Here is a 10,743-nt window from a genome sequence, read left to right as displayed (position 1 = left end):
CCATTAAAACCAATATTAGCAGCAAGCAATCACTTTCCCGTTTCTATACCTTTCTGACCTTCGTGGAACAAAAGAAAAGAATAAACTATCAAACAGGAATGCACAACATACCATCGCCTAAAAACAGTGCCATATGTTTTGAAGGAAATATTTATAAAACAAGACACTCCACTACACGTCTATCAGCAGCAAAAGATATCCAACACCAAAGAAAAGAAAATGAAATTATTTTACAAACCAATCAAAACCAAAGAACACGAGATTCAATAATTGAAAAAAACGGTTCAATCTAACAGAATGAAATTAAACACTTGACACTGCAAGTGCATCTTTCTTCTATTTCCTCTGCAACAAAAAGAGCACATGCATGTTCCACTGGCAATCAAATGGGAAAAGCATAGCCAAAGAAATTTGACGTAAGAGAGAGTGATATGAAAATTATTTTAAAAATAAAATTAAACAAACAGATCGAAGGCAAGCAAAGTAAACTCCAAGAGAAAAGAATGACAGCTTAAAAAAAGAAAAAGAGGGACATGCCAGAGACGAAGAGGTTGGGTGACGGTTCAGCCTGAGGAGGCGGGGCCGCCGGTGTGGTCGGCGGCGGAGTGAAGAATGAGGTCGAAAACAGCCGCCTCAGGCCAGATGGCGCCGCCACCGCCTTCCTCATCGCCATGGGTTTAAGCTTTCCCTATTGAAAGAAGGGAAGGGTTTTTCCGGAGAGAGAAGCCTTGAGTTAGGAAAATTTTCATTAAAACGACCGCGTCAAGGAAGATGTTTGGCCTGCAATTTGAAATTACGGAAAAACCCCTACAGCTTGAGCAATGATTGGTTAAAGATATGCTTGAATGACTAGATTACCCTTCACTACGATATTAGAAGGTTCCCTGAAATGGGCCGCTTGGTCTGAACGATGATCTTGAATGAAATGGATATGTAAAATTTGATTGAGCCAGACTCCACTGGTCGGCCCTTCCTACGACCCGGTTGGGCTTGGACTATCATCAGGTTTTATGGGCTTTTGGCCTTCGGCCCAAGTTTCGAAGTATCAATATAACTTAATACTTTAGGACACACTACACAGTTGGGTCCAAATATCCAAACATCAATATAATTGCACCTCCAAAGTATGAAAGAGTAAATAAAAAAAGTATACTCTAAGAAATTAAAGAAAATTCCACAACTGCAATTAAAACTTTCTCCCTTTTTTTTCAAAACCTCAAAACTCGAGCCAATTTTACAATAAACAATAACTGTAAGAGAGAATCCCTTGATTGGGTCGGGTCAGATTCAATCTTGAATCTTAATAGTATTTGCTTTGTTTGTGAGCAAGCTTTGCTTGATTAAAAGTCATACAAGACTGACTGCTAAGTTTTTGTGAGGAATCTAAAGTTTCAAACTTCAATCCTAAGATTATCTAGGATTTCTAATGTGGGTACAAATAAATCTATACCAAATGCAAGCTATTTATAAATCATAGGGAGATGACATCCTAGTAATGTTATTTTTATTATTATGAACATAGGATAGGAGGTAAGCTCAAACACGATTTTAGACAAGTATGGTAATTTAGTATGCAAGTTGCAACTCTAAAAAATTATATATTTCAAGAACATCAAACACTTTAATGTACTTATTTCATATGAATATACTTAATGAAGTCAACGAGCCTCTCTCAAATGAAGCATCTTGATAATGGGAGTTTCTAGAAGAAGGAGAGGTCAACTGAATGATAATTAGGCACCAATCATATTGAGAGAAAACTACATATTACTCAGGTGATACTATAAGGTATTCTTATTGATTCTCCATCACTTTACTTGAGCATTGGCGAACCAAAACAGTTTCTAGACGGTTTTGTTTAGGGCATTCATTATCAAGAAACCAATACTGGCTTCATCAAACTATACGAGTTGTTGGAATGTTCGTTAGATAAATACTCGACAAGAAGTACAATTTTTTAACATTCATCAAAATAATGACCATAAAAGAATACTAATCTAGAAAGCAAAGCCCTCATTCCTTTATTTCTTTGACACATTTTCTTGCATCATTTTTCTTTTTCATTTTTGGAGAAAGAATATTTCCTTGCACCATTGAAGACAATAAGTGACATGAGCAATTTCTTTTTTCCTCAACTCCAAGAAGGGGAGTTCATAACATTCTCTCTTTCTTGAAATATTCAGAAAAGGAAAGTGATGGAAAAGGAACTGAAATACAAGAAAAACGTGAATATTGAGTTGAAATTTACTTGAGGCTGAAGGATAAATGGATAGATGATCAAGTAAAACAAAGATTATAATTATGATGAAATACAAATAATGTTTGAGATCATGAATAGACCCCATAGTATGTGCAGTTAGTTACTAAATCCTCAACCATCAAAAAATACTATAATTTATTTTAAAACTCTCAAGGATTCCTTAATCAAAGATTTTAGAGAGTCAAAATTGTTTTCCTTTTTAGAACTTTTCATACCAAGTCTCCCTAAGGAGTCATTATCAATTCTATTATAATTATTGAAGAAAATATATTTAATGGATCAGCTCTTATCAAACTCATTTTTATGAGAAGATATGTTGAAATCGCACAATTTCTTCTGACCACTTCAAAAAGAAAGAAAAAAAAATAAAAAAGGAAGGTGTTCAGATTTTCTAGTTCATGTACCTGCTCTCAAACAAATTGAGATGCTGACATACAGCCTACTCAATATACATCTAGTCAAGATACCATAAAAATATTCCTTTGGTTCCAATCCAGGAAATAGAAATCCTTTTTCTTCTTTTCTTTTGAAAACTACCACCTTCAAATGGAGAGATGTTCGTTTTCCCCTCCATGATTCAAGAAAAATATTCATCTCCCCACCCACCAAAAGACAGTGAAGCCCTTTGTACGCAATCAGTACTCAGTAGCATTAGGGAAGTGAGAGGGGGCAGAAGAATTAGCGAACGTGGCCTGCTGGTGAAACACACGCAGTTGTGTGATTATGTAATTAACAGGAAGACACAGAGAATTTTACATGTAACAATATCAAATTCAAGAGCTTAATTTCCTGCGGAGTTATGAACATTCAGGACAAAACTTGCTACTAGTCATATTGCCCAAGAGCCTTGTTGGGCTACAGAAAATAAGAAATATAAGCACTCCATTTTTAAGTAAAACAAAACTTTTGTGATAAACCCATAATAATAATCCAAACTAAAACAGCAGGAACAAGGGAATGATCGTTCAAGAACCGATCCTAACAACAATTTGTTATCCTGAATACTCACTGTCACCTTGACACTGCAATGTTGCAAGTACACACCCAAAATTCCAACTAATAGAAAACAAATAAAATGGCAATAATAAAGCTGGCACTTTCGAAATGTCATTAAGCCTTGTCCGCCTTGGCAGCAGTAGCAGCTGCTTGCCCACGCAGCCTACCAGTTCTCCTGGCAGCAATAAGACCAACCTTCTGTCCAGGGGGTGCATCACGCCGGACAGTGCTGGCATGACCAATGTGTTGGTGGTTACCACCACCATGAGGATGCTCCACAGGGTTCATGGCCACACCACGTACCTTTGGCCAGCAGTTCCGCTTCACTCGGTACTTGTGGTATGCATTCCCAGCCTTGAGGAGGGGCTTTTCAGTTCGTCCTCCTCCAGCAACCTGGCCAATCATCGCACGGCACCCACTTGGTACAATCTTCTTTGCCCCTGACGGCAGTTTGATTCTGACAATGGACAACACATGGATATCAAAACCAAGGAGCCTTTTCTAAAGAGATGTTAACATAAAGTGCTAGCCATGTCAGTCTATGGTATTGTTTTCCATGTTATGCAGAAGCAAAAAGCCTATGTGTAACAAAATACTGATAGATTAAAAAAAACACAAAAGTAAATTGATCACTAGGCTAAGATGAGCTTCACAACACAACAATCAGAAGCTGAATACTGACAGCTAATTAATAGTAACAAAGTTTGTGTGTTACACTCTCAGCAGGTAAGTAACAAACATTCTAGACTAATCCGGCTCACATCAATGCCCATGCATAAAGATAAGCTACCAAAGTCAAACAGTCTAGAAATGGTAAAACTTCTCAACCTACAGCATTCAGTCTATATTTAGCTCTTGACAACAACAGATCATGATCAGTCCCACTCAATGTCAAAAACGGGCATGTTTATGACAAATCAACCTCATAAATTCACAGATACGAACAAAAAAAGACATACAAATATGATTAAAATTAAAAAAATCACAAGTTGAAATGTAAAATCAAATTTTTGTACATTGATTTACTGCATATTTTGTTTTCTCACTTTCTTATACAACCAAACATTACAGGGGGGAAAAAGGTTTCCATCCTGTTTCCATTTCCTTTCCCTAATTTTTCTAAGTTCCAAACTGAGACTTGTGGTTCATTAGAACTCAATACATTGTCAGTCCCAGTACAGTCATGCTCCTCCATCTGAGGCATCTACAACACTAATAACTAAGTGCAAGTTATGTAAAATTTTTTGAAATAGAACTCATAACACAATTCCAAATGTTTAATACTATTACTTCCAAAAACTTTTAGAATTGAACTATATATGCTCTCAATTTCCTTAAGATGTTTCAACAATAAACACCCCAACCATTATCTATAAAAACAATAATGCAATTTAAATTTCTTTACCATGTTGTCATGGAATACACATTTAAAAAACTCCAGAACCATGAACCCTCAATAATGTAGAAAACCCTAAATTAAAAAATTTTACAAAAAAAATGCAAATTTCTCATCCTAAGTATCGCCCATTAACATTAAATTATTCCATAACTATTATTACAAATGTCAAATATCAATTTCTTATACTATCTCATAAATGCCACACAAAAAACATCATACAGGAACTAATGAGTGCATTAACCACCAGTAACAAGAAACAACAAGCCCTTGGAAAAGGGCAAACTTTAACAGAAAAGAATTCAAGTACTGGATTCATTGCAAACAAATATTCAACTCACCCAACCCTCCACCAGACACAACAACCCCCCTTCTAAAAAAAATAAATAAATAAATAAAATAATATAAACAACAACAACAACAACAGCAACAAAAAACAAGATCCAGACAAAAAAAAAAACCTTTTAGAAAGAATAAAGGAATTAGTCCAACACACCATGGGGATCAGCTGCATTAGTGTATATAATTATATAATGTACTTGCAAAAGACATTGGAATTTAGACTACAACACTCATTATTATAAAATAAATTTAGAATCTTTAACAAAATAAAAAGATTAAGATAACCCGCATCACTATTGATACATACACAATTACACAAGCACTGTTCTAAAATTTCCACAAAACAACAGTAAGATCAGATTATTTACATCAATCAAAGAAACAGTTGTACATCAGTCACACTTTTGCACAACATAGCCAATCCAAAATTTGTCTGATAGTACTCGAGATTTTCAGCCTTGTTAACAAAAATTTAGGATCCCATTTCAAATGGTGGAAGCACTTAAAAGGGAGTTGAAGGCGAGCCTTGGCCCAACACAATGGGAAGGATGCTGCACCCAAAACTTAAGGTCACAGGTTCAAGTCAAGAGGAAAACACATCCAAACATGGAGTACTGCAGCATTGTTCAATTATTAAGTTGCAACAATATTCTGATCAATGTTATAAAATCAGACAAAATTAAACTGAAAAATGAATGGCACAAGCTCAACAAAGTCCATTATAAAGTGTATCTTATTAAGTTCAAAAACGCATTCAACTGAAAAAATTTCTGTATATTATTAAATGTATAATTTGATCAATTAGCTAATAAACAAAGCTTTATTTGAAAAAACACATAAACACTAACAACAGTCGAAGAACCAACCATGAAAAATAATGCAGAAACAAATTTGCGAAATGATTTAAGGAATACAATCAATTATAGGTAAAGGAAAACTATCACTGAAATCCAAGAAAAGATAAATCAATATACCATCAGTATTAGTAACACACTAATCATATAAAACTAAAACTAGGTAAAAAATGAAAGTTGAAACTCTATATGCACACAGAGGGCTTCAATTATGGTGTAGTATAACATTTATCAAATATGGTGTAGTATAACAATATGCACTGGGACAATGCAGCTGAAGAGAGCAAACACACAAAGCAATCAAATTACAAGTTAGTGAATGGCATCGGACCAAAAAACTTTTCAGAACTGCCGAAATCAATGATCATAAAATAAAAGGGAAAGACTGAACAGAAACAAGGAGACATAACACAGAAATCCAAATTATCGAGCCGGATTTAGTATATCTACATTCGAATTATAAAATATTAAAAACCTAGCAATAGAAATAGAACAATAGTTTTGACAAAAAACGGCCATCGACCATATAAAACTGCAAATAAGATAAGTATAAAAAACCGAAACACCTAGAAACGACAACCAGCAGATATTCAGATCAAACTCTAAAATAAATAAAACCCTTTCATCGTATCTCGCCACATATACTGAAAATTAAAATTAAAAAAAAAAACAAAAGATAAAATAGATTAGGAGAAGCAGGCTGTGTATACCTTGTGGTATCGTTGTCAGGGTTGTGGCTGATGACGATGGCGTAGTCACCAGAAGCTCTAGCGAACACGCCGCGATCACCCACATGGTGTTCGACGTTGCACACGACGGCACCTTCGGGAATAGATCTGAGCGGCAAAACATTTCCAACAACGAGAGTGGCCTTCTTGCCACAGTATACGAACTGGCCGGAGTACATGCCCTCAGCGGCAACGAAGAGCTCCTTCTGGTGCTTGTACCGGAAAGGGTGGCGGAAGGTGACGCGTGCGAGAGGAGCGCCGCGACCTGGGTCGTGGATGATATCAGTGATGACTCCCTTCAGATAACCGTTGCGCTCGCCGAAGTCCAAGGATCGGAAGCGAGCGGGTCCCTTCCGGTGGTGGGTGTGCGACCGGAAAACGGATCCGGCACCCTTACGCTGAGCTCTGATCACACGACCCATTTGGAAGATCTGGTGGAGAGGGAAGAGAAAGGGGGAGGGGGGAAGGCGGAAGAGGTAAGGGAGTGAGCCGAAGAGATTATAAGATGCGGATTTAGGGTTTTAGAGGCTGCGAGGTGTTCCAGTGGGTTGCCCTAGGTATCGTTTGGCTGCACGGATATGATGGTTTCGGTTTATGGTTTACCGGCATGGGTGTGTTCTTATTCTAGATTTGAGAGTGACTTTTTCAGTTTTTTTCATTTTAGCTTGTTTGTTAGCACGTGTTAAACTGATCATTGTATCTCTTCAAATTTCTTTAAATTAGCAAACTAATTTTTAGATTTTCTGAATATTTGACATGCATTTTTAGTGAATGATTAAATCAACTTTCAATTCACAAAGTTAAACTATGGGGCAAAATCATATTTTGTTGAAGATTGAAGGAAGTTGATCATTTTACCAGCTGCAATTCCCAATAGCCCAGACTCAGATTCCTTCCCTTTTTCTTGTTTTTATTTAATTTTATTCTTCTTCTTCTTGTTGCAGTTTTGTTGTTAGGAGTACCAGATTTTTATTCTTATTCATGTAGTTAGCAACTAACTGCTTCCTTGATTCTCTCTCTGGCTTGCATACATATACAGCTCTTGTACAGTTCTTTATACACAAAAGAAATATACGAAAGTCCCTCTCCATTTTTTTTTCTCTGTTCTCTGTTATGACCTTCCTTTCTTTGCTCAATCTGTCTTGCTGCGCAGCTCACACTCACAGCAAGTGCAGACAAATTCTTACATGGTATCAGAGCTCTCATGGATGAATCCTTCAATACCAGCCAAACCACCCCTCCAAACCCACCACCAAACACCATTCCTGCACAACCAAACACCAATTCCTCAGGAGATGTCTCTCACGACCCAACGCAACCCACCAGTCCTTACTACATTGGCAGCAACGATGGCTCAGGTGCCATGCTTGTCACGCACACCTTGCACTCTAGCAACTATTATTCTTGGGCCAGATATATGAAAAGGGCTTTGTAGATCAAGAACAAGTTCGGGTTCATTTATGGTACCATTGCCTTCTGACCCCAATGATCCTCTAATGGAACATTGGCTGAGGTGCAATGACATTGTAATCACATGGATGCAGAACACAATGGCAGTTGACATCAAGTCTAGCACTACATATGCAGAGACTGCACATCAGCTTTGGCTAGAGCTAGAGCAACGTTTTGCTCAGCAAAATGCTCCAAGGATTTTCCAGGTGAAACAAGGCATCACAGACCTAAAACCAAGACTCAGTAAGTGTTTATTTCTCCAAACTTAAAACTCTGATTGATGAATTACTCAATTATGAGTCAATCCCTAATTGTACCTGTGGAGGATTAAAGGTTGTTGTTCACAATCAGCAAAGGGACTGTGTGATGAAATTCTTAATGGGGCTCAATGATACTTATAAGGCCATTAAGGCACAGATTCTGCTGATCAAACCTTTTCCCAACCTGAATGAGGTTTACTCCATTATTTAGCAAGAGAAGAAAAGAAGAGAAATCTCTATAACCAACCTAGGGAGTGATTCTATGGCTATGGTGAGCAAAGGGAACTTCAACAAACAATCCACTGGGCAACAGAGAAGGGAAAGGTATTACTGCACCTTCTGTAAAATTCCAGGACACTCTCTGGAGAGATGCTTCAAAGCAAATCCAAACAAGCCCACATGTACTCACTGTCAAATGTCGAGCCACACAGCAGACAAATGCTTCAAACTCCATGGATACCCAACAGGATATAAGGGAGAAAGGAGGAACAAACCTGCCATGAACCTGGCAAATGCAAATGCAGCAGTTGGTCTTGAGCAGGAGGTTTTGAAAGACAAATCTCAAATGTCGCTGACTCAAGAGCAGTATAATCAGCTTCTGGCCCTCCTGAAACTTGTCTCCAGCAACCAAGTCTTCACTCCCTCGGCCAATCATGTCCATGCCATGGTTACACCTTCATCCTCAGATGCAAATACTCACAAAATCTCTGGACCTTGTGACTTGGACAACGATTGGGATGGGTGAAGTAAGGCGAGGACTCTATCATATGCTGCAAAAGGAAGTCTCTCCTTCAGCTCTATCTGATGCTTTATCCAAATGCAAACTCAAAACCAGCTTTTCAGCCTCTATCAGCAACAACAGTGAATTTTTTGATCTCTGGCACTATAGATTGGGCCACTCCTCTTACTCTCAATTTGACACAGATAGCAAAGCCAGCACACCAAAACCCTCTGATGATCACCCATGTCTCATTTGTCCTTTAGCTAAACAACACAAGCTGCCATTTCCTACTAGTCAGCATCAATCTAAGAAATGTTTTGAACTGATACATTGTGATATATGGGGACCATGTAATGAAATTAGTCATGATGGCTGCAGATATTTTCTAACTATTGTGGATGATTTCAATAGGTGTACTTGGACTTATACACTGAAATTGAAATTAGAAGCCAGCATCAATTTACAAAACTTTTGGGCAATGGTAGAAACTCAATTTGAAACAAGAGTGAAAACCACTTGGAGTGATAATGGAGGTGAGTTTGATATGCAAGAATTTTATCTAAAACATGAGATTTTGCACCAAAGAACATGCGTGGAGACACCTCAACAAAATGCTACTGTTGAAAGGAAACATCAGCATATTTTAAATGTTACAAGAGCATTAAAATTTCAAAGTAGCATTTCATTGAAGTATTGGAACCACTGCATTCTTACGGCTGTATATCTCATTAATAGAACTTCATCTCCATTATTAAATCATAAAAGCCCCTTTGAGATTTTTTTAAAAGAAACCTAGCTATGCTCATTTAAAGGTTTTTGGGTGCCTGGCTTTTGCTACCACCTTGGCCAATGGAAGACATAAATTTGATTCAAGGCTAGAAAGTCTGTATTTATTGGCTATCCTTTTGGTGTCAAAGGATATAGACTTCTGGACCTAGATACTCAAAATATTTTCATATCTCAAAATGTTGTGTTTTATGAAAGTGTATTTCCATTCAAAAGAGACAAAGACAGTCTTCCTGACAGAAATCTCAGCAACACTGATTCACTGCCAAACCCAAACAAACTGAGTTTTGCTTAGAACCCCGTTATTTCCATTCCCACTCCTGTTTATAGCCACTTTGAAGACACTGTCAACCCCAATATTATTTCAGAAGCAGAGCCAATGCCTCCTACATCACTTGATTCTCAAAACAACGATCTGATCAGTTATCAAAATGACTCCAGACCACAAATAGAAATTCTTGACAACCTCCATACACACTTACCCTGAAGATCAACCAGGATAAGGAGAGCTCCTACTCATTTACAAAATTACATATGTCGGCAGTCAAACTTTCTTCTCCCATCTAAGGCTTTGGACAAGCAGAAAAATCAAATCTTACCATGTAAGCCCTCTCCCCTAAGTGCCAGCATATCTTATGATAAGTTATCTACACCACACAGGACCTTTGTGACCTCCATAACCTCACACACTGAACCAAAAACTTACCTAGAAGCCAGCACATCATTCAATTGGGTCGAGGCCATGAAAACTGAAATTGCTACTCTTAAACTCAATGACACTTGGGTTATTATGGATTTACCTCCTGACAAAGAACCAATAGGCAGTAAATGGGTTTACAAAATCAAATTTCTTGCTAATGGTAGCATAGAAAGATACAAGGCCACGCTTGTTGCTAAGGGGTACACACAGCAAGAGGGGTTGGATTACCATGAAACTTTTTCTCCCAT

The 10,743-nt window shown here is 37.5% G+C and overlaps 1 protein-coding gene across 1 annotated transcript; it reads right to left on the bottom strand.

Annotated features, from left to right (window-relative positions):
• Positions 1 to 3,145: 3,145 nt before the first annotated feature.
• On the bottom strand, positions 3,146 to 7,223 carry LOC131164892 (large ribosomal subunit protein uL2). The gene is made up of 2 exons (XM_058122427.1): positions 6,559 to 7,223; positions 3,146 to 3,713 (listed from the first exon to the last, which is right to left on the bottom strand). The coding sequence occupies exons 1-2, from the start codon at positions 6,996 to 6,998 to the stop codon at positions 3,371 to 3,373; spliced, it is 783 nt and encodes a 260-aa protein (XP_057978410.1). The 5' UTR covers positions 6,999 to 7,223; the 3' UTR covers positions 3,146 to 3,370.
• Positions 7,224 to 10,743: the final 3,520 nt, after the last annotated feature.

The sequence above is a fragment of the Malania oleifera genome, chromosome 1 (assembly GCF_029873635.1).
Source record: "Malania oleifera isolate guangnan ecotype guangnan chromosome 1, ASM2987363v1, whole genome shotgun sequence".
In the NCBI taxonomy this organism is placed as follows: Eukaryota; Viridiplantae; Streptophyta; class Magnoliopsida; order Santalales; family Ximeniaceae; genus Malania; species Malania oleifera.
The sequence above is the reverse complement of the archived record's forward strand: the minus strand, read 5'-3'. Positions and strand labels throughout refer to the sequence as shown.